General features: G+C 41.9%; 1 protein-coding gene across 6 annotated transcripts in view; it reads left to right on the top strand.

Moving 5' to 3' along the window:
* myocd (myocardin) overlaps nt 1–27093 on the top strand; it is a 103763-nt gene that overhangs the window by 72838 nt on the left and 3832 nt on the right. For 2 of the 6 annotated variants that reach the window (XM_020611759.1, XM_020611757.1), the window contains exons 3-11: nt 8865–8930; nt 19743–19927; nt 22359–22463; nt 22571–22893; nt 24373–24529; nt 24622–25134; nt 25494–25991; nt 26420–26566; nt 26876–27004. In XM_020611759.1, the coding sequence (XP_020467415.1) occupies nt 8865–8930; nt 19743–19927; nt 22359–22463; nt 22571–22893; nt 24373–24529; nt 24622–25134; nt 25494–25991; nt 26420–26566; nt 26876–27004 (2123 nt within the window). Of the gene's footprint in view, nt 1–3066; nt 3445–8864; nt 8931–19742; nt 19928–22358; nt 22464–22570; nt 22894–24372; nt 24530–24621; nt 25135–25493; nt 25992–26419; nt 26567–26875; nt 27005–27093 lie in introns of those variants that run through there. The other 4 variants (XM_020611762.1, XM_020611761.1, XM_020611760.1 and 1 more) reach the window with 3 other exon arrangements.

Below are 27093 nucleotides of genomic sequence, written 5' to 3'. Positions count from 1 at the left end.
TTTAAAATATTTTTTTTATGATAATTGGGAAATGTACGTAACTTTGTACTTTAGATGTATAACTGAATGAAAGAAGTTTAATAAGATAATGCAAATGGTGGTTGACAATATATGCAAGATTGTATAAGAAAATGATTTATTATATCAAAATAAGTTCTATCTTACTTTTGATCTTATCTTAAATAATAATGATGAGTTTCCTAATTTGCTCCATATAGGGACGGGAAGCCAGACAGGTCCAGGGACACACCGTTTGGCTTCCCCACATTCTCAGCTCTAACCAATGAACCCTTTAGTTTAGGGTTTAGTGAGGCAGTAGCCCTGTAAAACCACAAGCCTTCACAGACTTTTGACACCTGTTATGTAAAAAACACAAGGCTATATACCATACATGACATTCTCACATTATATTACTACGTTGAATTTGAATGTTTTTCAATATTTTTAATGTTCTACATTTCCATCAAATTCCATATCAAACTCAAATAAACAACTGCAGAGAAATCCTTGACGTGTCCAGCTGACGTCCTGTGTTGACAGACGTTAGGAGGCCCTGTGGTGTTTAGGAGCTGCACTTGGCCGACACCTCCCTCAGAGAAGAGAGAGCACAGAGCTGAGTTCACCTCTTGCTGATGTTCAGCCAGTACGTAGGAAAAGGAGGAAGGGATGCTTTACTGAACACAGGCTGGAGATTCTGGAGAACAGCACAACCAGCTGACAGAGGTTTACACAGAATGATGTTTTTAAATGCAGACCACTTTCACAACTGACATAAAGATTATTATAGAAGAAATATGTATAAACATAAACACAAACTGCCCAGACACATTACGTTCTGCCATTCATTTCCTAAAATATCCCAGTGTTTATGTGCAACAATTTGATGCTAGAGAAGGTCCCTTCATTTACATATAGAAGAGCACACTGTGCGTGGCAGTGCTTGCTCCTATGTATATTATAGGTTTCTAATGTTGTTTGCATTAGTTAAGGTTAAAGGTTGCATTAGATGAACTCTTACGTTCATTGTGAACAAAAATTCTCTTCCATATTTTGCTCATATGTTCTATAAAAATAATGTATATAGAAGATAGAAACAAGATATGCAGAGATTTTTTTTTCAATTTGTATTTGCTGTATGGCATGTAAAAAGGTTAGTGCTGCTAAAGAATGTGTAAAATAAACACAAATGGTTATAAAAGAAGGAACAGAACAAAGATAAAGAAACACTGCTATAAATATATATGAAAACTCTAACACTGTTCCCTATATTTGATCATGCTGATGATCAAAAATTTCCATATTGTTGCCAAAAAAAAAACCACATGAATAAATAAGTAAATAAATAAATAAAGGGATAAGCCAAATTATCTAATGCATCCATTTTAAAGCTGCATTAGTTTATTTTTCTTTCCTCTTGAGGACAGTGAAGCAAGTCGACAGTTACAATATTATCAAAGTTGTTGTTTTATTAAGTTAACTAACACAGAGGAAAATTTTGGCTGTCATTTGGAGTCGTACTTCTGTCAACTTGATAAATGTAAGTCTGATATTCACTCTTCTTTTAGCTCTGGTTTGGTTGTCATCAACTCTAGAAGTTGATAACTTAGTCTGCCTGCTGTTTGGTGCCGGCCTGGTAGTGTACAGTGAGATTATCACAGCTTACTCACTTAGACAGCTGTCTGCTGCTGCTGCTGCTGCTGCTGCTGGAAGCAAGGTAGATGAAAGCAAATGAACCAAAACATTTGACAGCTCTGAAACCAAAGATGCTGAAATACACAGCTGGATAATAGTCTAGTCAAATCAAAATTTTTATTTGCCATTTATGCATAAACAGACAGTCTAGGCATATAGGAATTCTTGTGCAGCTCTCCTTTGGAGTCAGGTAAGGAGTCAAAAGCCAGAAAGAACTCCTAGTCTTAAAATAAAAGTTACATAAAGGCAACAAAGTATTAAAAACCACAATACACAAAAATAGGGTAATAGTATTTTCCCCAGTGAACTTCAAACATCGCACTTAGTAATTCACTTAGTCTTAAAATAAAAAGCTTACATAAAGGCAACAAAGCATTAAAGCTGCAATAGCTCTCCATAGGTTTCCCACTACAAGCAGCACCTTTTATATTGCATGTAGTGCCTTGATTTATTTGTTAAATTAAGGTATAGGTAGTGCTGCTTTAAATTTAAAAATATTGTCAAATAAAATACAAAGTTACAAAGCTTTCCTGATTTAAATGAGGGACGATCTATTCAAAGAAAGTTAACAACCCTGAGAATAGGACCATGTATTTTGGTGGGCAGTTTTTGCTACAGTGCTACAGAATCATTTTGTAAGGTGTTTATGAATCATCCTGCAGTAGATGCCCATTTTAGATGCATCCATTATCTATACCACCTGCTGTATAGGGTCATGGGAGGCAGACATTGGGCGAGAGGCGGGGTCCAGTCTATCACAGAGCTGACATGTAGACAGACAACCACACACACCCACACTCGTTCACTCCTACGGGCAATTTAGAGTCGCCATTTGACCTAAGCTGCATCTCTCTGGACTGTGGGAGGAAGCCGGAGTACCCGGAGAGGACCCATGCAGGCACAGGGAGGACATGCAAACTCCACTCAGAAAGGCGCCAGGTCTGCCTGGGTTCGAACGCAGAATCTTCTTACTGTGAGGCGACAGAGCTAACCACAACATTTTATATATGGGATTCAAGGCAGCTAGAAGGAGGCTGATAGGTTATTTTTCATCTGCTGCAACAAGACAAGAAGTGAGATTTGCTACTATCCCTGCTTTTCCTGCGCTCTCCCTCCTGGCTGTACTGCTGCTCCACTATCAGTCTCAGGGTCTCTATCTTGATCTGTCTCTCCCTATCTGCCTCCCCCTCTCTCGCCTCTCTAATGACAGTCAGTCGGCCTGAGAGGCAGATATATTTACACTGGTGGCAGGGGAGGAAGAAGTCATCAGCCAAGCCCTGTCCAGGCTCAGGCAGGCGTGGCTTAGAGGAAACCCTGGCCAATTAGCCCCTCCCCAATCAGGGCATATCTTTCTGTGCTGTCCCTGGCTCTGCGCAGAGCTCTCTGCTAGATGGGACCAAAGCTTCAGCGACCCACAGCCCCATATACATGAGCTACTAAGGGAGGGAGAGTAGAGAAGAGGAGAAGACTGCTGCTAGTGTGCACACTGGCTCAGAGAGAGGCTACAGCAAGACAGCTGTGGTTTTTTCTTACACTAGTTTCCTTCTAGAGCTGTTGATGAGGCAGGCTGGGTCGGCTCCAGCTCAGCTCAGCCTGGGGTCCAGAGGTGGGCAGGGCGGTCGAAGTGTGTGTCACTTCTCAAGTGTGTATGACTTTCTTTTGCAACTTGTGAACACTGGAACTGTACTCTAAGCATTATGACTCTTCTGGGCTCTGAACACTCCATACTCATACGAAGCAAGTTTAGATCAGGTAAGACGACTCATGATTGACATGCACTTTAATTCTCAGTTGTGTCTCTGCATGCACTGTCAGCTTTATTAGTGTACAGCTGGGGGGGGGTCTCAAGAGCCTTGCGGCTTGTCTGTCAACACTTGGCATTTATAGGCAATCTCATATACATTATGTCACTGCTCTGTCTTCATGGATGAGATCATAATGTGCTCTTCAGTCACACACGTTAAGTGACAGGTGTGTGTGACATACTGTGGGCAAGTGCACATACAAAGCAGTGAGCCTAACAGTGTGCCCTGTCACAGTGTGGTGGATTTACGGCTGGGTGTGTTCTTTACTACACCTTGAGTACAACAGGTGAGGGTGGTGTCTTGGGCAGGCTGGGGGACTTCTTCTCACTAACCTGCTGCTGAGGGAAGTCGGCGAGACGTTCTCACTCTGTGGCTCTGTGCACAAGATAAAGAGAGATTAGACAGTGGAGAGGGTCAGAGGTTATCTCAATATGGCTTAAGTGGAAGATGATTGTGTGTGTGTGTGTCTGAGAATATCAAAGAGTGAAGGAGGGTATGGACTACAGCACTGATTTAAATTCCCCTTAACACACAGCAGCTGTCGGGACTTTGTATCCATCTGTCTCCTTCACATACGCCCACTTTATAGTAATTCCATCACTCTCCCTTTCTTATTCACACGCAGCCTTTCTTAGTAACTGTCTTTACTTTAAGATACATTTTGTGAGCTGGCACATGTGTGTTTGTACTGTACTATTCCAGTGTGTGTAGTCTAACCAACACTGCCACCTCCCTGCAACTGATGGTGGCAGCAGCAGAGCTCAGATCCTGCTCTCCGCTCTGTAAAACCTGATAAACATGATCACCTCTGACAGCAGCACTTCATGCTGGCATGAACATACAAACTGGCAGCTAGAGTGGCTTCAATTCTTATGTGCAGTTTGCCTGGGAGCTGTAATTGGGTTCCAGAAATGGCAGGGTAAATGATGCTTTTCCTTGGAGCTGTTTAGAGCAGATCAGCAGGGTGGGAAATGGCCCCAGTGCTCCAGGGAACACGAGAGGGAAAATAGCTGTGTTCAGAAGTAAGCAGGAGGCTTTTGACCAAGGTGCCTTGGGTTCTGTGTTGCTCTAACCAATGGGTTATAGCTCATTAATACATCATAGATGTAGAGATTGTCTTTGCTGCCGTAACATTCATCTCATTCTAAGTCTGCTTGATATTACAGTTAGAGGATTCATGTTAGGCGACACGAGTTATAACTGTTTGAGGGAATTTATGAGTGCATGAGTGAAATACAGTATGTAAGTGAAGTAAAACTGCCTGTAAATCTCTCCGTGATAACCGCTGATGACAGGGGGAATCTGGTTGTCCAGGATTTACAGTTTTCTTTAAGCTGCAGCAGCTCAAGTTACGTTCAGCTCTCTGAGAAAGCCCATGATCGCTGCTTCTTTAGCACCACGCTTGAACTCCATTATCAAAGCCATGGGAACTACTGTGGCATACTTGAAACTAAAAGGAAAGATAAAAATCTTACTTAAGTGCTCCCCATGGACTGGCAAATGTGAATGTGAATGTGAATGTGTGTGTGTTACTGACTAGTTCTCATGATTAGCAGCTCAAAGGGCTGTGGCCCGTGCCCTCAGGCTCACTGCCATTACATAACAGTATGACAGAAGCGTCAAATAGGAACCGAATCAGTACTACAAGGTGTGAACCAACTGTCGAATAGTCAGTCGCACACAGCTGTTGTGTTCACCAAACATCTGATTTCTATCATCTGCCACACCCAATCCACAATATTTCAAATACAATGACACTGGACGTTTTCACCTGAGTTACTGAGACAAACTGAATACTAACAGTATAGAAATAAAAAAAATTTTTTAATCAATTTTAGACTATTGTTTCATCCAAAATCTACCTTTCTGCTGTGGGTAATAAAACATTCAACCTGTTGTTGCCACATTTACTGTCAGTTTTTAGTTGAAATACAAACACATGTAAAAAAATAAATAAATAAATTAGATATATAATAAATCTAGAATATAGACCTGTAATGATCTGTGAGTTCATAAGCATAAGAACAACAAGACTTACGGAGCGGTGCTTGCAAAATGCACAAAACGCAAAATGAGCTCAGCCACAGTTTTCCTCTCTTCCATCCGAGAAGTGCTGTGGGGAAGGGTTTTAGATTTGACATTGTGGGGTAAGATTAAAGCTTCTATCTCACCTGAAATGCAACTGCCTTATCAAAAGATGTATCACATTAGCTTGTTCCTGAAGTGAGGCAGCGGCGGCACTACAAACGAGAAGCCGACTCTCAGTGGAGCTTAGGACTAGGCTAGTGGGTTGTGTATGTTCAGTCTCACTTATTTTGTCTTATTCTCTGACAAAGCCACACCCTTGATTGACCAATATTGTGCTTGTTATATTGATTGAAAATGTATTGACCAGCATATGAAAACAGACCAATGTTACTTTGATCACTAAGGAAAGTTTTATATCTCTAATAATACTTCTTGACATAACTGAAAATAAGTAATAATAAGACCAAACCTGGCAACACCTGTGCTTTTGCACTCAAGTGAGTTTCTTTCTTCCTCAACTTGACTGTCTCACTGTTGACCATAAATCACCGTCAATGGAGCAGCTCCAGAAACTGTATCTTAATGGGGTAGTGTTGGCTCTCCTGTGTCCTAGCTCTGGCTCCTGTTCACAAATCTGCCTCTAACTGTCCAACATCATAAGAATAAAACATTGGAGTTTTCTTTTAAGGTGGATTCTCACTTTATGCAGTGGTATTAAACTAAAATAAACCAAATATTTCATTTAGGAATATTAAACATTATACAGTTATGCTTGTACATCTGTTACAATCACATTCCTGCCTGTGCTGAGGGAGACTTGAGTAACAAATTCAACCAGTCCCTTTGACTAAGTTGTTGGGGTTTAAGTGTAAAAGTGTGCTCTTTTTTATTAGCATGTTTCTTTCTGGTGTAGTGGTTGTAACTGTGTGAGGCACAGCGGCACAGTACATCACAATATCACTCCGCTGGCTTGTGGAATTATCACCACTTCACCAGTATGGGCCAGGCCAAATGGTAATTTATTTACACTATAAATCTGAAAACTTGTAAATGTGGCTCTGGATTTGTATGTGCTTTGTCATCAAGAAAGCCCAAGTTAAAACAAATGTCCTCCGTTTCATAGTCGGCTGAGGCAGAGTATCGTATGGTTCAGCAATCTGTGATTACTCAGCCTGGCTGGCTGCTCTTTCTATAACACGTGCACTGGACAGAACAGGCAACCTTCTGCTCCTAGAGAGGCTCTGACGGAGACAGAGCAGATTATATGGCAGCTGCTGCGCTTTCTCAGGTAGAATTATTGATAACCTTTCAGTAAACATAATGCAGAGCAGCAAAGACACTCAGCAGAATTAGACAGCACAAACAGTAACATTTGATTTGTCACCTTGCTTTTTCCATGACAGAAGAGACTAAACCTACACATGTGGGCTAAATTAAGGACTGGCTTACAATAGAGCTGCCCCACTGGAGCATTATCCTGTTACATTGTGGGAATCTCTGCGAACGAACAGAACAATGCCAGTCGTACAACGCAGTGTAGAATTGTGTTACATGGGTTGTGTTAGAATTATGTGGAACAAATGATGTTTTGTCTTTTAATTAAAAACCTTTCCATGACCACTTTATGTCCCTCTATTTCCTCAATTTCTGAAAAAGGTGTCATCCCAATTAACAAAGTAAAAATAATTAATTTGAGCCATTTTAAAAAAAAGAGACCAGATTACATAGCAGCTGCTTTGCTTGGCTGTGCTCAGACAGACTTACTGATAAGTCTGTCAGTAACCCGGAGCAGTGACGTGTCATCTCTTGAGTTAAAACCAAAGGAGCTCCTCAGAATTAGCTGACACTAACAGTGAAACTCCATTTGTCACCTTGCTCTCTCCTTGACAGAAGAGGCAAGGCTGTTAACTAACCTAAAATGAAATTGGCATTCTGTGATGTTAGCTTATTGCTCAAGTGAGACAGTGGAGAAACTGCCAGTGTAAAGAAACTATTACACAGTTTAGGGTTGGGCTAGGCTACATTGCCTGAGTTTGATTTAATTTGAAAAGATTATGTATTAGCTTGAATTTGTTCAAACCTCTTTCAGCCCTAACTGTTAGACCTTGGAAGCAAAAAGAATAAAAGAAGCTCTTTAATAAAAAGGACTGAATTTGTGGCAGCTGCTGTGTCGTTTCAGAGAGAAATCATAATAAACCTCTCTGGAAACATGACTGAGAGCAGTGAGAACAAGGTCTAGCCAACACTAACAGCTACACTCCTTTGTCACCTTGCTATTTCCATAACAGAGAAGACAAGACCTGTGTATTTGTTCCTGAGTTCATGGATGTGTGTTTATTATTGCTGAACTTGACAAAACAGAGACTGTATCATTTACATGGTTTGGTCAGCTTTCAGTCACTACCTATTGCCTGTGTTTGCTTTCTGTGGTGTTGCGACCAGCAGGTCATGACCCCCTCACTGTAAATTAAAGCAGACGTTAGATGAAGAGAAGGGCCTGGTGTTACATAATGGAGGTGCGCTCCCATGATGTGATGGGAGTCAAACTATGAAGAAAGTCATTACATCAAAGCTGGAAGGGTGGAGGAAATTCATAAAGTGCTCATAAGTAGCCAAAGTCGGGTGAATATAAACCACCTGAGCGAGATAATTAACGGTAGGGAAGAATAGCAGAAAGTGATCGGGGCCCTGCGGAAAAGGAGGAACATTTCAAACTTATGTGTCAGATTCAGGATCTCACTGAGAGACCTTCAGATAGCAGCGGGGAGGAATGATGTGCAGACACACAGACGAAGAAAGCAAAAGAGGCACAGACGCAGGCAGAGCAAGAGACATGGGGGAGACTCTCTGTTTATGACCCCGCACTCCCACCTAGACCATGTCTACACACACACTCAGAGCACACAGAAATGTGTGCGCACGCCATGGACCACACACTGCAGGGCAGATCTGTTTAAAAGCCAGGAGCTGTGTTTATCATTCCCTACATCCTGCTCAGAGAAATATTTGTGAGCAAGCAGTGTGGTTTTTGTGTGTGTGTGTTTTCTGTATGCATGTGTATACTGTAGATACATGCATAACGTATATGTGTGTATGCTGAATCACATAGGTAGCATTTTCATTTCAGCCTGTAGATGAAGTAAAATTCTGCAAAATGTTCTAAATCAAACCATAAGAATTATGAACCAGCATTTAAAGTGGCTTGAAATCTCAGACTCTCTTCCTGGTTTTTCTGTATCCCTTACCTGTCTTTCCACATCTTTTTCTCACCTTTCCCCTTCTTTTATGCTCTTCTCATCCAACTGTCTTCCCCTCTGCTTCTCCTTCCTCCAACTTCAGTCCTACAGTTAAGACTTCAGCAGAGGAGGACACGAGAGCAACTGGCAGACCAAGGCATCATGCCTCGTGAGTAACGCCTTCCACCACCGAGCTGTTGCACGTGCAGGCACACACACACACACACACACACACACACACACACTGCCACTTACATGCTTTTAAGCTGTAGAATGACTCAAGCAGTAAAAGTGAAGAGTGAGAGAAATACAATCAACAAGCAAGGGAATGTACAAACAGTTAGTAAGGAGATGTACTGGTGACCCCTCAGTTGGGGTTGTACTACAGGTGACTACAGCAGCTGATTTCACTGACTGATTTGTTCTTTTTGGTTGAATTATCTTTTAATTCTGGAGCTGAACCCTTCGCTGGAAGAACAATAACAACAACAACAAAAAGCAGGGAAGGGGGTCGTAATGCTATAACTGAAACATTTATATTTGTGTGCTATTGCTGCTCTTTCTTAAAATGTGACTAGTGTCCCAGTTTCATAAACTTAATTGATCTTTTGGTGATGTTTGGGGATATAGTTGCATTCCTGGAAACACCAGAAAGAGGAAGCTCAATTTTGAAAGTAGCCAACTGAAGAAATCCCACCCTTTTGTTCTGACTCCTCTCCAAAGCCACTCCTCCAAAACACATCGTGCACTGCAACGCTCACTGCCTGACTACTACTTTCAGAAAAAGAACAAAATGGCCCCCCAAAAATATTTGATAATTACCTGTCCAGCAGAAATACGGCCACCACAGCTTCACTTTTCAGCCCCTTTCGTTCTCTCAGTGGTCACCATTGTTCAGAAGCCACACCAATGTTAATTCTGGTTTTACTTCTTGTGGCATCCAGTTCTTTTTTTAGTTGTAACTTTCTCAAATATGGTCTCTGTTTGCAAACGAAAGCTGCTGTAGGTATCTTCTCTGACAGCTTTAACTGTCAAAACACAACAGGTCTGCCTGCAACTGCAATGCCTTGTGGGAGACTCTTGCCTCGCACATTGAGTGCATGGGCAGAGTGTACACAAGTAGGAAGTAGGTTGACAGACAATTAGGCCATTCAGTGGTTTTGCTTGGGACAAGTAAAATTATTGGTCATGCTTTTATTAGCCTTGCTGCTGCCACAGGTTTTTTCCTTTATGTTGTCATTGAAAAAATAATTTCAAGAAATGTAACAAAAAATGCCTGTGGAAGGAATCGCCAACACTACCTTTAACTCTCTTTTTAGCTCTGTGTGTGGTCTCCACCAGTGCCTGACAAACATCTATCTCTTTAGCCGCTAGTCACTAACTGTCTGTTGGTATTAGAGCTTTTTAACTGAAAAACTGTTGGAAACTAGACTGACAGAATTAAAACTCCTAAGTAAATCCAAAACAATGAACTGAAAGGCACTAAAATTCTCTGTAGAGCTGAGGTGAACTGCTGGGGTGGGTGATAATTCTCTCTAACTTGAGACTTTAGAATAGAAAAATATTAATTAGTGCAGCTAAAATGTGCAAATATTGTAATTCAAGCACTGAAAACAAGCAATTTTGTAATTTAGAACCGTAATAATGAATATTTTGTGTGTTGACCGGTTGGGAGAGCAGCATGAATGTAAAAGTTCAAACATCCAGTCCAGTGTGGGAAATATGAGCAGTTATTGCCTTTTTCAAATGTGCCCTTTAATTAGAGGTCCCCTTGGCTCAATCAGTATTATTTTGAAAGTCTTGGAATGCAGTTGTGAGAAGCGGCTTTTCCCCAAGTTTCACATGAATCAGATCATTGAGTCTGACATATTGCATGACATGTGAAAAGAAACAGAAAAAAAATAAAGTAGTTTTGTGCTGGTTTATTGCGGTTTTGAAACTAAACAATAAAATCAGATGCCAGCTGCTTGTAAAAGAACCAGCGAAGAAGAGAGAGAAACAAGGATAGAGACGGAGGTGAAGGGTTCAGCTCCAGAATTAAAAGATAATTCAACCAAAAAGAACAAATCAGTCAGTGAAATCAGCTGCTGTAGTCACCTGTAGTACAACCCCAAATCAGAATAAGTTGGGACGGTATGTAAATTCAAAATTAAAACTGAATACAGTGAATTGTAAATCATCTGTGTCCTGTGTTACATTGAAAATAATACAGCAGCACATTGTTTGATGTGATACCTGATCAGAGAGCACAATCATCCAGGCTTGACCCTCGCCCTTTACGCACTGAAATCCCTCCAAATTCCTTGACTGTTTTAATCATGTTCTGCATCGCAGAGGGCGACATATCCGAATCCCTTCCTCTCTTTCTTTAAGGAACATTGTTTTTAAACATTTCAATAAATTTCTCACACATATTTTGGCAAACTGGTGGTCCTCGGCCCATCTTTGCGCCTAAAGGGCTTGGTCACCTGTTGGCATCACCTGTTTCAAATGGAATCTTTTCATAGTTTTACCTCATTACTGGCCCTGAAATACAACATCCCAACTTTTTTTGGAACGTGTTGCAGGCACCAGTGAAGTGAGTGTTTATTTTGAACAAAGAATAAAATTGATGAGGTATCACATCAAATAATGTGCTGCTGTGTTGTTTTCAATGTCATACAGGACACAGATGATTTACACATCACTGTTTTCAGTTTTAATTTTGATTTCATATACTGTCCCAGCCTTTTCTGATTTGGGGTTGTAGTAGTAGCATTAGACCTGGGCTTGATTTAGAAACTTATTTTGAACAAAACAAAATCGAAAGCATTACAAAAAACAGATATTTACACTAACAGTTGTACTAAAGAGAAGCAGACTGAGCAGAAGCAAGAGATAAATCCACAGGCAGAGGGAGCAGGTGGATATATGCAGCCAGCGAGTCGGCCGACAGGTCGGTGAGTGACCGCTGAGGAATGCTCTCATGCTGGAAGAGGCTCTTGGCCTCAGAAGGAACAGACTGCTCTGCCAGATTTACATAGATGGTACCTGTTTACAGCACAGCACTGCATCATACCCAAATGCAACATTGAGCGTGAGCTGCCAGAGGCTTTGTACTGTTACTGTCACATAAGATATAAATAATGTTGCTAAGAACATGTAGACCTGGTTGTTCTGAGCGTACTCTGGAGGCACTGTTGCTACAGTGTGTGACCTCCCGTGTTCTCTAAGTCAGGGCAGCGCTGTAATGCCACTCGCTAAGCTTGAACTGCCAACACACGGTCATTTCAAATATTCAAAGCAAAACGCTCTGTTTGTTTAGCATGAGACATTACGCAGCAGAGAGCCTCTTATAAACTAAGATCTTATCGATTTCTGATACTTTAAAGCAAAGTTGTGTCGTTTTGGCAAACATGGGAGCAATGAGCGGTGCCAGTGTGTAGTGCAAGAACAACAGGGGGACTGGGGACTTGGACAGCGGGCCGGGGATTTGTTGAATGATATCTCTGGCACCGTTTGCCATTTCACAGAGGCTCCAGCCTTCAGATAAACTGCTGGTAAGTGTGCGGGGGAATGGAATCCAGAGGCCCGGCAAGGCCCTATCAGTTTCTAGGAGTCTGTGTCAGATAAGGCAGTAAGGAGAAATGCAATTGGCCAGTGCTTTTTTAAAAAAGAATTTCCAATTGGCTGTTTATCTCTTGATTGCAGGCAGTGATGCAGATGGAAGAGGGTTGCAAAGACTTGTATTTGTTAGTAGACACTTTCTTACACCCACGCACTGGATGCCTTATCACTCACCAGAACATCATCTTAGCTTTTTATGTCTGCCCCCCAGAAATCAGACTTCTTCGGGGTGACACAGCATCCTCCTCCTCTGCTGCTGTCGCTGGTATCCTTCAGATGCTGCATCCTTCAGATTCTGCCTGTGTTATTCCTGCTTGTGAGATGGACACGGCACAGGGTCTGTGTATACATTACCCAGGGAACATCTGGTGTTTATTAGCTATTCAAGAACCCACCCCAGCCTCTCTGGCCTGACTGGCGTGTGGCCTGCATAGGAGCACACTGTCTGCCTGCGGGCCTCAGGTCTGCCTCTGCACACACAACAATCTAATATTTCCTTGTAAAGATAACAGGGCTGTAGCTGAAGGTTTACTGTGCTCTTTCCTGTGCACTATTGTGCATAAAATCACCCCATGTTCATGTTGACAGCAGCAGCGCTTTAATCCTCAGTGGAATGAAACACAAAGGGAATCATTCCTGACTAATGCACCACACATCTTTCCTCTTAGTGTAGTGTTTATATTTGACAGATCCAGTCAGCAGGTATATGTATTTCAATGAGTTTAAAGTGCATATATGTTTTAATACTACTACAGAATGTTTAAACGTCTGCAAGCCAGCTTCAGACTCACCGGACTGTGTAACATTATACCCATGCGAGTCAGTTCAGCCACGGTCGAACGCGTTTTCAGGCAGATTGCTTAAACAGTTGAAACCGGCTAAAAGCTCTGTGTGTTCCTGGGATGCTGAATCAGGTGAGGGTGGAGAGTGTGTGAAGCTGAGTTATAAAGAAGTGATGATGTCACCCTGCTGGTGGATGGTGACGGCTCACCAGTGAGCCCGCGGGCTGACAGCTTCCTTCTGAAGATGGGCACTGGCCGACCTACTGCCCTTCACAACCTTTCTTTCTTTCTTTTCTCCATTTTTTTTATTGTAACCTTATTTCTACTGTAAAATTTTCTCTTTCCTATTTCAACCTTTATTTTGACATATTGTTTGTCTTTCTAGTGTCATTTCTAGTGTTTCTCTTTCCTCCTCTTCCTTCCTTCCTCCATCTTATTTAAAACCTAATTTCTTCATTTGTTTGTTTTCTCTTCTCTCTATTTTTATATAAGCCTTTCTTCCACTTTCTTTCCTTCCTTTCATTTCTATTCTGGCCTCCCGTTGTTATTTAAACCTTCACGTCTACATGATTTTTTTTTTATTTGGTTCTGTTGGTTTTCTTTCCTTATTTCTTTTTCTTCCTACCTTTATTGCCCCCGTTCTGCCATTTTACAACATTACTTTTATCATACATTTGTCTTCCACAGCTTTTTTCTAAATATTAATTGCGTTCATCCATCTCTTCATCTTCCATCACAACGTTCAGCCTACTCGTCCTTAGTTTTTCTTACCTTACATCCTTCAGAGGTCTGGGTTTCCTTCCTTAATTTTGTTCCCTGTCCCATCCTAATACTCGTCCTCCTTCTTTCCATCAGTATTTTCTCTCATCCTTTCTTTCTTCTTTCACCCACAGTGACAGACATCTATCCTCTCTACCTCCTTTGTTCTCTCCCTCAAAGTTTATAGAGATTGATAGATGTCAAGTATGAATTGACAGTAAGCCAAATATTTTCTTTATTTGGAGATGAAGACATTTTGATATTGTAGATGAATAGTAACCTAATTTTAATGTTGGATTTATTTTTTGTACTTTTCTTATGAAACATAACATTTCAGAGAGTAATACCTTACATGAGTTGTCCAGCTCAAAATGCAACATCTTTCATTCCATTCTGGCACCGTATCTTCCATCCTTCAGGAATAATCCACTGTATTTGACCAAATAAGTGCCGGTGGTCTCCTTCTTGCACTCAGATAATGAAAGTGATTTTGTGTACGTCCTGTGAGTGGTGTGGACAGGTGGTGGGCCAAGCCTGGTTCACTTGGGCTCTGATTATTTATCCTGGATTTAACAGAGAGAGATGGCGGAAGGCTGAAATCTCACCCAACACAGCCCTTTAATTATAGCCACTCAATTTGTTTTTCTAGTGCTCAAAGTGCATTGCTGTACTGAGGAGTGGAGCAGCTGGACAGATGTTAGAATGCATCCAAAACAGAAATACTGATTACTGAAAGCTGAAGGAAACCATGTGCATAGTGTTTGGTGGAGACAGCTGAATGCAATAGGGTTAAAGTGCACAGGTGAATGAAATGAAATCAAGAAAAATGGGTAGCAGCAGGCAGATGGGACTCTAGACAAACCTGACTTGACTGATATGAAAAACAGAGCAAACTGGAATAAAATCGCTTTCACGAGTTATGAAAAGTATAAAATACATTTTATAAGTTTACATATATATGTGTGTGTGTGTGCGTGTGTTATGTTATGAATCAGAAAATATACATTCTTGTTATTGAAGAGAAAGGTTAGATTATGTGCAAAATAAATATGAATGAATTGTATGTTTGCTGTGTGTTAAGGTCCTGAGAGTTTGCAGAGGTTTTTTAATGCTTATTCTTATTTCAGACTTTGTAAACACAAGCATGCTGTGACGTTAGCTTGTCTTTCAGGTGAAACAGCACAATCAGGCAAAATTCAGCTGTTGAAATATACTGTTGTGCCAACAGGACAGGAAAAATCATGGGCAGGGTTATAAGCAGGAGCTAACAGCAGCATTCAGCAACATCCAGTATTCCTCTTAAGCCCTTTTCAGCCATGCGCTGGAATGCTGAAATGATCTAGACATTAGTCGTAGGAGCTCCTAGTAAAGTCCTTGTAATGTGAGCCCATTAGAGAGTACGGCAGCGTATAGTCTGGAGTGGTCACACTGAGTCTGTAGGCATGTTCTATCACGTGACTGCAGTCACGTAATTTAGGATTAGATGTTTTTGGATGAATTCAAATGAGAAGTGTGTTGGTTTGAACCTCTTCAAACTTGAATGTGGCAGCTATCACAGTGATGGCACTGAAAATTTGAAAAGTTAAGGTAGTCATTGTGCCACAGAGTGGTCCCTTTCACTGTATTATAAAATGATAACTGATGCATTAATGTTGTATCTGGCTGTATCCAGTTTAACCTATCTTATACTTGATAGTTTAATTCAATGCATACCAATTTTTAACTAAAGCTGTCACATTAACACGGTGGGGTTCACATGAACTGTAATGCAGTAGAAGAATGAGATTGTGTAAAGCTGAAAACTAACTATAAGTCTTTCTAAAATTGTTCTTCGGAACAGATCTTGAGTAAATGTATGTACAGTACTGCTGCAGTAAGTTCAGACTTGTGTGAGTACATTGTTGATGGTGCAGTGCTGCTGTGTGTTGCGCAGACCCGGCCTCAGATGGCTCCTCTCTGGAAGCCCAGCTGAGGCTAAAGCGAGCCCGGCTTACCAAGGACCTGAATGAGAAGCTGGCTCTCAGGCCAGGGCCGCTGGAGCTGGTCCAAAAGAATATCATTCCCTTAGATTCTGCCATCACAGTGACAGGTATCAGCAGAGTGAAGCCACCATGTAGTGCAACACACCTTTTAACAGCTGCTGCATCTCAGCCTGCGTGACTCCACGTTTGTGAAAGAAAAAGACAGCACGTTTCCCTACTGACTGTGTGTGTGTATATTTTAACAAATCACTGTTCAAGTCATTTGCTGAGTGGTCCGAAGTCCAGTGTTGGAGCTCAACACAGTCACATCGTTGTGTCAAACAAGCACCAACTAAAAGTAAATAGTTTGTTGTAGATTTATGAACATTATGATCACAACATTGACAACAGCATGATGTGGCTGCTATTTTTCCTGTGCATTAGATGAAAAGGTTTAATGAAAGTAAATGACTCAAGATACAGCCGATTTTTAGTGCACAACTGTGGCCCTGAAATCCCCATGGTCCCTTACTTGTTTATTATGAAAATACATTATTGAGCATAATAATAACACAGCAAAACATACTTTTGATTGTTTTAGCTTGATGGGTTAAAGACCCTTTATTATTCATTTATAAGCTACAGAATAGATGATGTATTAAAAAGTGAGAAATGTATGAACATTTATTAATGAATCGCCAACATTTATAGCTAAATATTAAGAAACAACTTGGGCTGTTACTTAACCTTGCAATCCAAGTTTGTGTTTCTGTGGCTCTGACTCCCCACCTTTACATTCTACTGGTCAAACTACCTGCTTCCTGTTGTCCGTCCTTAAAGTGATTCCAATTTGTTAGCCAGCAAAACTATTTATTTGTTTTACTTGTGCTAAGAATGTTGTTTACATTTTCAGAACATCATGCTTATTCCAGAAAGTTTCTTATAACCAATCTGGATCTGTAGAAATGTTGCTATTGTGGCACTGAAAAGTCTAATGTTCTTCACAAAGCGCCTGCTTTGGCACCAGTATTTACAAATGTGTACAGTGGACTCAAGTGTGTAGGGAGTCCCCTCAAGACCTCCGCCTCCTCCAGTGTTTGATTTAAGGAAATGCACAGCATACATGCTTAGACATTCCGCTAATTTAGTGCTGTATGAAGCGTCAGGCTGCAGCCGTCCCACCGCGCCGCTCTGACCTCACACTGATCCCCAACATGTTACTCACTCTCTCTATATCATTCTTGGCAGCGCAGCCAGTGTTTTTGAGACTGTGGTGTTTTAGCGGGTTTATGTTTTCCCCCCTTGAGCTTCCAGTAAACATGTTGCGTAAAGGAGCCGGCGAGCTGCGGTCAGCTGGTTTACACTACCTCTGTAGGAGGAGGGGAGCACCATTTACTGAGATGAACAGCAGCTGTATTTGGATCCACCCTTTTTCTTTAGAAGTGGGGATGTGTATTTGAATGCATCCTTGTGTGCATGTGTGGGCATACCTGTGTGTATGTTTGCAACCACCTCCTTCCCTCTTTTGTCTCTGCTTTAACTGGCCTCTGCGGCTCCAGTGAGCCACCTACAAAGCTCCATGACCGGACCAGGCTGTTGCATTCTCCTCTGCCTGCAGCATTAACCCCTCACCTCAAAGCTCTGTGTCCCCTTGCACAACACCCCCAGTGATTGTTTCAACCTCTGTCTAGTAATTTTGGAAACTATGTGACCTGCTGTAACTTCTAACCCGGCCTCTTGAAAAGCGGAAGTGTGCATGGCTAACACATTTCCTGTAATTCTGCCATCTCAATCTCCTGGTGACATCAAACTCATGGAAACAACATGTACAGGACTGTATATAGCACAGCAAGACCAGCAAAGTCACACATGAGTCTGTGAAGGAGTTACATATGAACAGGTGGGAGGAAAATGGCATTTAGTACAATGCTATGCACTAAGCTGTGTGTTAAGCTCTGAGAGTGTGTGCCTTTGTGTTACTTACATTATGGGAACCGAAACCTGTTAACATGCACATTGTGGGGACTCGGCCAGAGGTTGGTCCCCACAAGCAAATCACTGAATTTTAGGGTGGCTACATGGTTTAAGGTTAGGTTCCCCACTTAGGGTTAGGCAAGTAGTGGTTATGGTTAAGGGTTAGGATAAGTCTACAGGAAATGAATGTAAGTCAATGTAAAGTCCCCACAAGGAATGAAAACACAGCATGGGTGTGTGTGTGTGTGTGTGTGTGTGTGTATTGTGAGGCCATACATTCTTGTACTTCAGTCTTTGTGAGAGCACTTGTTGCCATAATGCATTCCCTAGCCCCTTAGCCTAACTTTAATCATCAGAACTAAATGCTAATTAATTAATTCTAACTAATTCTAACCAGAACCCTAAAGTCTTAACCCTCAAAAAGGTGTTTCAAAAAGTGAGGACCAGCCAAAAATGGCCTCACGCTCCAAAAATGTCCTCACTCTAGAAAAAAAGACTTTTTGGTTCTCACTCTATAGCACAAGAACACTGAGTTGGACAGAATGGGCCTGGCGCTGTGATTAAAACCAGGATCTGTTCCTGGCTGTCACATGTTTGGACACAAAAAGAGAATCTTATACCTCTGCACATGCACGCAACACACACACACACACACACACACACACCTCCCTCCCCTGGCTCTGTCCCTTCAGCTCTGTTAGATAGCTGCTCTTAGCTCCTCCAATTAGAGCCATGTTTCCTATCAGCCCAGCCAGTCAGGACGGTGGTAGATGTGAAGTGGTTGTGTCAGTCTCTCACCCACATCAGCCACACAGCGTAACACCTCTGGGCTGAGTGTCCTACTAGGTGTCAGTGATAGACAGGCAGTGTGTGGATACCGCTGCTCATATACATTATGTACAGTGTGCGTCTAAGCTGCACATAAACACTCAGTCCCCTGTTTCCCCTTCCTGTGCCAACCATCAAAGCTTACTGCCTGTTTATTACAACTTAGGTCTCATTTTGGACTTTTTGCCATCTTCCCTGTTGGGATCACTGTACTCACTAAGCTAGATGATGGGCAGCTGGTTTGTTGATATTCATTCTGCAAAAAATGGTTATTAAGTCTGGACTACCTTACTAAACCTGCTGCCACCGCAACCCGATCCTGGATAAGCGGTAGAAAATGGATGGATGGTTATTAAGCTTTTTATATAACTCAAAAATACAGACATATTAGGAATGTTATGTATTGCTGTGTTTTTAATACACTAATCCTGAACTTCCTGCAGTTCTCTAGATCTAGACCTTATATTTTATACTATATGACCTTGTACTTTGATTTTCATTATGAAGACCACAGGGAATTATGCCCTTATCTCTAACTGATGGACGAAGTTTGCAAATCACTCACTGCTGCTTGACTGTTGAGAGCATACGTTATAACTAAATGCCACTCAGATGCACATATCACCATTTTTCATCAGCTCAGAGCTTCTCTTGTCTAGGTTGTGGCAGCTGCAGCAGGACAGTAAAAGGGTGCAGTTTAGAAATAGGTTAGCGGGTAAATCAGACTAAAGCTGTACAACTGTAGGAGATGGAGCAAGAAGCACAAGTAGAGAAAGCAGGTTTTAAACAGACCTCCAGGTTAGCCAGATGCTTTGTAAAAGAACCCAAAGGGGAACAGAAACATTATGACCCAGACTGTCCTTGTTAACAGTCCTTTTACAAACTGACATCCTGCTGTACTTGCTGTGTGGGTACAGAGCTCAGACACGACTTTGGTGAGTACAGATGTTATCATTAATGATGGGAACGATAGCCACAATACAAACAACAAAAGACAACACACAGCAACCTTTTGTGTTGTCCGCCACCTCACTGACCCCACAGCTGCCTCTCTGTCTGCTCTCCTTACAGTGAACCATGGCAAGTTCCCTAAGCAGGAGGACTCATATGCGTTTGAGGAGGACAGCAGCAGTGAGAGTCTGTCTCCAGAACAGCACCACAGTGACGAGTCGCAGGGCTCAGCCTGCCCTTCATCTGAGGCTGTCGGCAGCACGCCCTCCTCCTCCTCCTCACCTGCCCTCACCAGCCCACGACAAGTAAAAGCCTGCTTTGTCTTCTATGCCTGTTATCTGTCAGCCTGTCTTATATTGCACCTGCAGTAGTTGCTCCCACTCCTGTGGTTGTTCTGCCCTCCTGTGGTGGCAAAGTGAACTGCCACACTCCCCTCAGTCTGCTTTCCACTGAGCGTTGTACTGAGTTGACCTAGGCAGGTGTCACATTCCTGCACGCCGAGTCACAGCTGACTGCTTACCTTTCACTCACAATGACCTCATTCCAACGGTCATGGTCAGCAGCGGTCACTTGATTGAAATTCATGCCAAAACAGGGTTGTTTATATCTGTTAGACGTTTATATCTGCGGTCCTCCAACTGAATCATCACCTCTCACTGTATCATGTCAGTTTGAAATGTATGTTTAGAACTTTCTGGAATACTTTTACAGAGGAAACATCAATACATGTGCATTTCTGGGGGTATTTATTCCATTTGGATTACAAACTGACTGTCTGGAAAGCAGTCTCCACACCTTCTACTGTAAATGCAACTTAGTAGAAAGTAGAGCAAGTTGCAGAAAACGTGCAGGCAGGTCAACATACAGGCAACAATAGCAAACATAGTGTCAAAAAAACTAAGTCAGCTAGTAGATTTTTATTCACTTATACATTCACCAGCCACTTTATTAGGTACACCTGTACACTTATTTGCAATTCAGTGCAACACTACCACCTTAACATCTGTGTTTATGAAGCTCTATATTTTTGTTCTCCCCCACTACATAAATCAGAGGGTCAGAGGAACAGCTTTAGATATAATGTATTCCTCTACAACACCACCTTTAACTATGACAACAATAAACATATAATTGAACTTATACATTTATGACAACTTGACCAAAAACTGAAACAGTTTGAGCTTCATAAACAGATGTTAAGGTGGAAGTGTTGCATTGAACTGCATACAATTGTACAGGTGTACCTAATAAATTGGCCAAGTGTATGTTATGCTCTAATTGTTTAGAATCACTTGGCACGACATGTTTGTCTGTGGGAGGGAATATGATAAGAACTCATCAGACTCGTGCATCAGCCTGACTGAAACAAGACTAGTTTACCCAGAAGCATAAAGGATAGTAAACTGCATCTTTATTTTCTTTATATGCAGCTGAACTGATGCATCATATTTTAGAATGCATCCACAAACAATTAGTAATGTATAATTCCTAGTTTTCATGCATAAAAGATTTCTTTAGTATTTCTGTGAATGGCAGTGATGATCAGTCCACCACTTTGGTCCAGACTAGAATAACTTGACAAATATAGGATTGCCATGAAATCTGGAACTGACTCTGTGATCCTCTGACTGTGTATTAACTTTTTTGGTTCACATTGTCAAACATCAAACTGCTCCACAGGCAGTGATGGAAAAAAAATATTCAGTTTGTTTACTGAAAAATAAAACTAGCAATACCAGAATGTTAAACTACTCTTTTGCAAGTAAAAGTCTGTCACTGAAAATGTTACTTAAGTAAAACAATGTATGCATTTTCAGCAAACTGTACCTTTAAAGTGTAAAAGTCAGTGTACTCATTATAAATGCAAAACAGCCCCTACCACTGTTGGCGTATGATTAGCGATGGATTAATTTGTTTGTAAAGCATGTTACATGTTGCAGCAGGCCGCAGTGAAGCTAACTCTATATTACTTTATATACCTGTGACTAGTTTATTTCACTGTATAAAAATGCACCGTATTTTATACACTCATCATGAAATCTTAGTCTGCAATGCAGCTAATAACTTAACTTTTCAGACTGTTGTAGTGGAGTAAAAAGTAATGTAACCTTTTCCCCTGAAATGTGGAGTAGACCTATTGTATAGAGTAGCATCAATGAAAATACTCAAAGTATGAGCGTCTCATAATTGTGACCAAATACTTGAAAAAGCTAATAACATAAAAATATATGTTGTGTTATGTGTTATTAGTTTAATTTGTCAATCATGATAAATATTATTTGCTAAACATCAGCATGTTGATGTTTTTATTGTGCACAAGTTAGCATGTTGACATTAGCATTTAGCTCAGTGCACTGGTCTGCAGAGTGTTCCTTGGACAAGCACTGCAAACTGTATGACCTTATATACTGCCTACATACAGTATTAATGTAAACGCAAGATTAATGTAAAAGCAAGATTTCAGTTTATTTTCAGTTAACTGTTAAATTAATTAGCATAAAGGTCTGCTGTATTTGTTAAATCAATTCAAATTTAAACCTATAATACAATTCATTATGCCAAAGGTAAGGAATCGGTAGCCAGCATAGTATTTGGATGGCTTGTTTTGGTCATCCAATAGCCCTGTATTTAAAGATACTAATGTCTACAGAGTTACATTTGAGAAGCTTCTGTGTTGGAGTAGATCTTTAGCTGGGAGAAACTTGGTTCTTATATCTTGTTTTTGTGTGTGAACAGGGGGGAGCAACCAGAGACCCACCTGACCAAATCCAGGATGAAGGGCTGTGTGGTGCCAACAACAGTCAGGCTACTACTTCCCCAATACCTGTTCCTGCTGTCAAGGTCAGCTGATTCTTAAACAGCTCACTTTCCTTTGTCCTCAAGTTTAACCCCTTTAAAGCCCACCAGCTTGCATGCTCACACTGCCTCACGCTCTTTACTCTGGCCAGTCCAAGACATCAGACAAGAACCGACACAAGAAGCCCAAAGATGTGAAGCCCAAGGTGAAGAAGCTCAAGTACCACCAGTACATTCCCCCGGACCAGAAGGCTGAGAAGTCTCCTCCACCCATGGACTCTGCCTACGCCCGACTCCTGCAGCAGCAGCAGCTCTTCCTGCAGCTGCAGATCCTCAGCCAGCAGAAACATGCTCACGCACATTCGCAGACACAGCAGTCCAAGCAGCACACGCACAGTCCACAGGCACAGGCCCCGACTCAGCAGAAACAGCCTACCTTCAGCTACCAGCCTCACCCACCAGCCCAGAGCCACAAGTAAGTCACACTACTGGGCAAATCAGTAATAAAGTGATCTAATCCCAAGGTCCATTTACGAGCTCACTTTCAGCTGCGTGCTGTCATGGTCATCCTCAGCCTGCAGCTCGCTCAGGCCCATACTCACATTTATGACAACTGAGTAAACTTAATTTGCTGATGTGATGACATGAAATGCTCCTAAAAAAGCTTCTGAGAAGAACTTGAGTCAAGTTTATTCTGTCAGTGTTAATTAATGTTCATGTTTAAAGGAAATAAATTAACAAAGCAATTTGAACTCAAGGCCTACTTCCTAGTTTTCTGGACCTGCTGACCACACCAGACAGTCTTCATCAGCAGATGAAGGTGCATAGCTGTCCTGGACCTGTAAATGTTTAGACTTTTAGATTTTTCTAACCACTGTGTTACATTGTCAGAAGCTCCAAACAAGTGAGCAATTAGACCTCGAATTAAGATCATTTTAGCAACTTCTGCTTCCAAAATCAGGAATGAAAACTTAAGTTTGCATCTGTATAGTACATAGCTTAAGAGGTGGTGAGAAACCCAGTGGTATTAGTAGGTTATTAATTGTCACAATAAAATAAATTCTGTAGGTTTGTTGTACTAATTCAATAATAATTCCACTTGGGTAACTCACTTTCTAATAAGCCATCAAGTCATTAATAAAGGATAATGTATCTAAACTTTCTAATGAGCCGCCAGTTTTGCAGTAGCAGATATAAAGTCATTAATAAAGCTTAATGAGGATTTCACTCTCTGAAAATCCACAAAACTTTAACTGTGGTTATTTATACTTAATGAGTTATTAATGAAGGGTAATACAACAGCCTGGCCTCTGCAATTGTAAATGATAGATCTGCATTAACTGAATTTGGCCACTGGGGGACTCCAGAAACAAGCTGTAGACGCCTCACCAACTAATGACTTATTATTTTGTAATGTTAAAAAACATTGGAATTGATATGGAGCCATGCTGTTGGGCACTTTTCACTCTGTTTTAGTTGTGCTGTGCTGCAGCTGCCGAGAAAAACATCTGGCTGCTAAATGCTCCATTATGTTCACCAGCTAGTCGCTAACTGTGTCTGTCTGCTGGTTGGTGTTGAGAAGGTGTCACAGCTTGTTCACTGAAAACCAGTGTATGGTCTGTTGTATTTGGGACTGAACCAAAGCAGTAAAGTGATGGGTCCTAAGATCAAAACAATGAGCTGAAAGGCACTAAAAGTTTCTCTTTGGTTTATTTGCTAAACATGACTCCTCTCACATTACATATACTCATTGTTAATATGAAAATAATACAGTTTTAGTGCATTGGTATATAGATTTTAAAGTGTGTTCTTATTTATAGCTTATCTATAAAGCACTGGCTCATAAGATTTAACCATTAAGTTCAATGAACTTCTTGTTAGAAAGTGACACCAAGTGTATATTTTACTGTGTGTTGTTGTAATGGACTAAGCCACATTAATGGTGCCATTCTAGAGGAGCCAGTGAGCAGATATCAGCTGGTAGCTCCAATGCTCCACCCAGCACAGCCAACAGCAACTCCTCTTCTCCGGTCAAGAACACATATCCCAGTCAAAGTAACGTCTCACCGGTCAAACCTGGGCCCCTGCCAGCCAATTTGGATGACCTGAAGGTAGGTGGTGTGGAAATGAAATTCAAATAAACAGTCTATGCTGTACAACAAATGCTCCATCAAATCCAATCTCTGTTGTTTTGGTGTGTAAGGTATCAGAACTCAGGCAGCACCTGCGTATGCGTGGCATGCCTGTCTCAGGCACCAAGACTGCCCTCATTGAGCGACTCAGGCCATTCAAGGACTATAATGCTGGCTCCTCGCCCTCGGGCTCCTCTGACATCACCACAGTGACCTTCCCTGTCACACCCACGGGGTCCCTGTCTTCTTACCAGTCTCCATCCTCTTCCAGTGCTCTGTCCCAGGGAGGCTACTACCCTTACCCCAGCACCTCCTCTACCCCTCCCATCTCCCCGGCCTCGTCTGAGCTGTCCCTCAGTGGCTCACTCCCTGACAGCTTCAGCGACGTTCCCATGTCGTCACCTACACAGTTCGCTCTGCAGCCGTCCCCGGCCCAGCTCAGCATAGAGGATGGCTTAGGAGGACACAGGGCGGGGGAGGGTGGAGGTATGGATGGCCTTGAAGCTGAAAAAGATAAAATGCTGGTGGAAAAGCAGAAAGTGATTGAGGAACTGACGTGGAAGCTGCACCAGGAGCAGAGACAGGTGAGTGACCATCAGTATATCAGACTGCAGTGAATCCTGCTTAGCTTTAAAGCTTCAAAAGAATTAACGAAAAGAGACACACCTTTCAAAGTTTTTCAAACTTTGAATGACTTTGTTGCCTAAAATTCATGTAAACAGTTGTCTGTGCTTTTTTTAAGCACACATTTTGAACTGTCATAGTAGGAGAAATACATGTGTTAATAACATGACCAGTGGCATTTAGGTTGAATTTAGTGTGAGCCATAACAGTGAGCCAACTACACATAACAACACTGACAGTGAAAGCAGACAAATAAGCACCACCATGTTCTGATACACAAAAGCACTGACATAATGACCTTTGTGACCCTACCTGCTAGGTCGAAGAGCTGAAAATGCAGCTACACAAGCGGAAGCGCTGCTATGGAGCAACACAGGACACAGTCCCTCCTCTATCTCACCGCTCCATGCAGCACCAGCAGACTCCAGCCATTATGGGCCAGCACTTCTTTGGGGTGACTGTCAAGCAGGAGCCTGTGTCCCTGTCCTCCAGTTGCCCACTGTCCTCTCCCAAACAGCTGAAGGGCCCTGCTGGCAGCTGCATGGAGGATATGGGGCACTGCAACACCTCCGTCTCCAATGTAGGGGGGCCCAGTGGGCCACAGTGCATGGACACAGCACCTTCTTCTGGCAGCCCCTCCACCATGTCTGCTTTCCTTAGTCCACAGTGCTCACCGCAAGAATCTCCCAACGGAAAGGCTTCCAGTAGCCCCCAGCCGTCATCTCCTAATAACCCCTACCTGCTGTCACCCCCACTGGGAAGAGACAGCTGCAGTCACCCCCACATCCAGGGCAACAACAGAGCATGCAACATGCAGGTATGATGTATTCATAGACACAAAACACTCTGAATGGTTCTGTGGAGAAATAACATAACATAAACTGAGTATTAACATAAGCATGCTAACATGTTCACAGTGACTGATATTTAATAGGCGATGTTTAAGTGCTTTTAGCATGTTAGCATGCTAACATCAGCTAATTAGTACCAAAGAAAACCGTGGATGCTGATGAGAAGGTCATTACTTCTTATCACTAATCACTATTTATTACTATCCTATCACCTTATTATAAAGGTGTTTATTACTCCTGGAGGTATTTGGTCATAAAGTATTAGACACATTACCAGTCTAATACCAGTACAATACTGTGGTTACCAGTCAAAGAACTGTAACCACAGTATTGTATATCTCCAAGTTCTTTTCATGTACATGCTGTCATGGTGTTATTTTACATCTGGCTGCAGATGCAGCAGAAGAGTGGGGCCCAGCCAGTGAACTGTTCTTATCCTTCTGACCAAAGAGGTCTTCAGGGAGTCTTTCACAACTCTTCTGATTGTGGCCTTAACCACAACAGCTCAGCCAAGGCTGACAACCAGCATATGCAGCCAAAGGTAAACATCATGTCAGCGCTGCATTTGCATTTCTGTCACGTCGGTGTCATGTACTTCATCTAAATCACCTCACATTCATATAACCGTTTGCTTCTTTTCCATTCATGATCTGTCTCTTACTCTATGATTGTCTTTTGTCATGAGGTTCATTAGCACTCTTGTCACGAGTTCATCTGTTTTCATTACAAGTTCCTTCACGTCAGTGACTTTTCCTTTACAAGAACGCCAGCCCGTTTCTTAAAGTTCACTGTTTAAGTCCCCTATTCCAATTGGTGGGCTAATGTCACTTTTCACCTATTTCTCACATAGATGTCAGTATTGCCCTCTCCTCGACATGTTGGCCAAAAATGCCAGATCTCTCCCCCTGCCTTCAGTAGCTCAGATTCAGATGCATCTGACTTAAGACAGCCCCCACGCTATGAGGATGCAGTGAAGCAGGTAAACTCAAATTCATGCTAAAATGGAGTAGATAATGGCTGGCCAGAGATTTTATTTGACCTATCGGCATTGCTCTAATTCCATTTTTC

The sequence above is a fragment of the Monopterus albus genome, unplaced genomic scaffold (genome assembly GCF_001952655.1).
Source record: "Monopterus albus unplaced genomic scaffold, M_albus_1.0 scaffold117.1, whole genome shotgun sequence".
Taxonomy (NCBI): domain Eukaryota; kingdom Metazoa; phylum Chordata; class Actinopteri; order Synbranchiformes; family Synbranchidae; genus Monopterus; species Monopterus albus.
The sequence above is the reverse complement of the archived record's forward strand: the minus strand, read 5'-3'. Positions and strand labels throughout refer to the sequence as shown.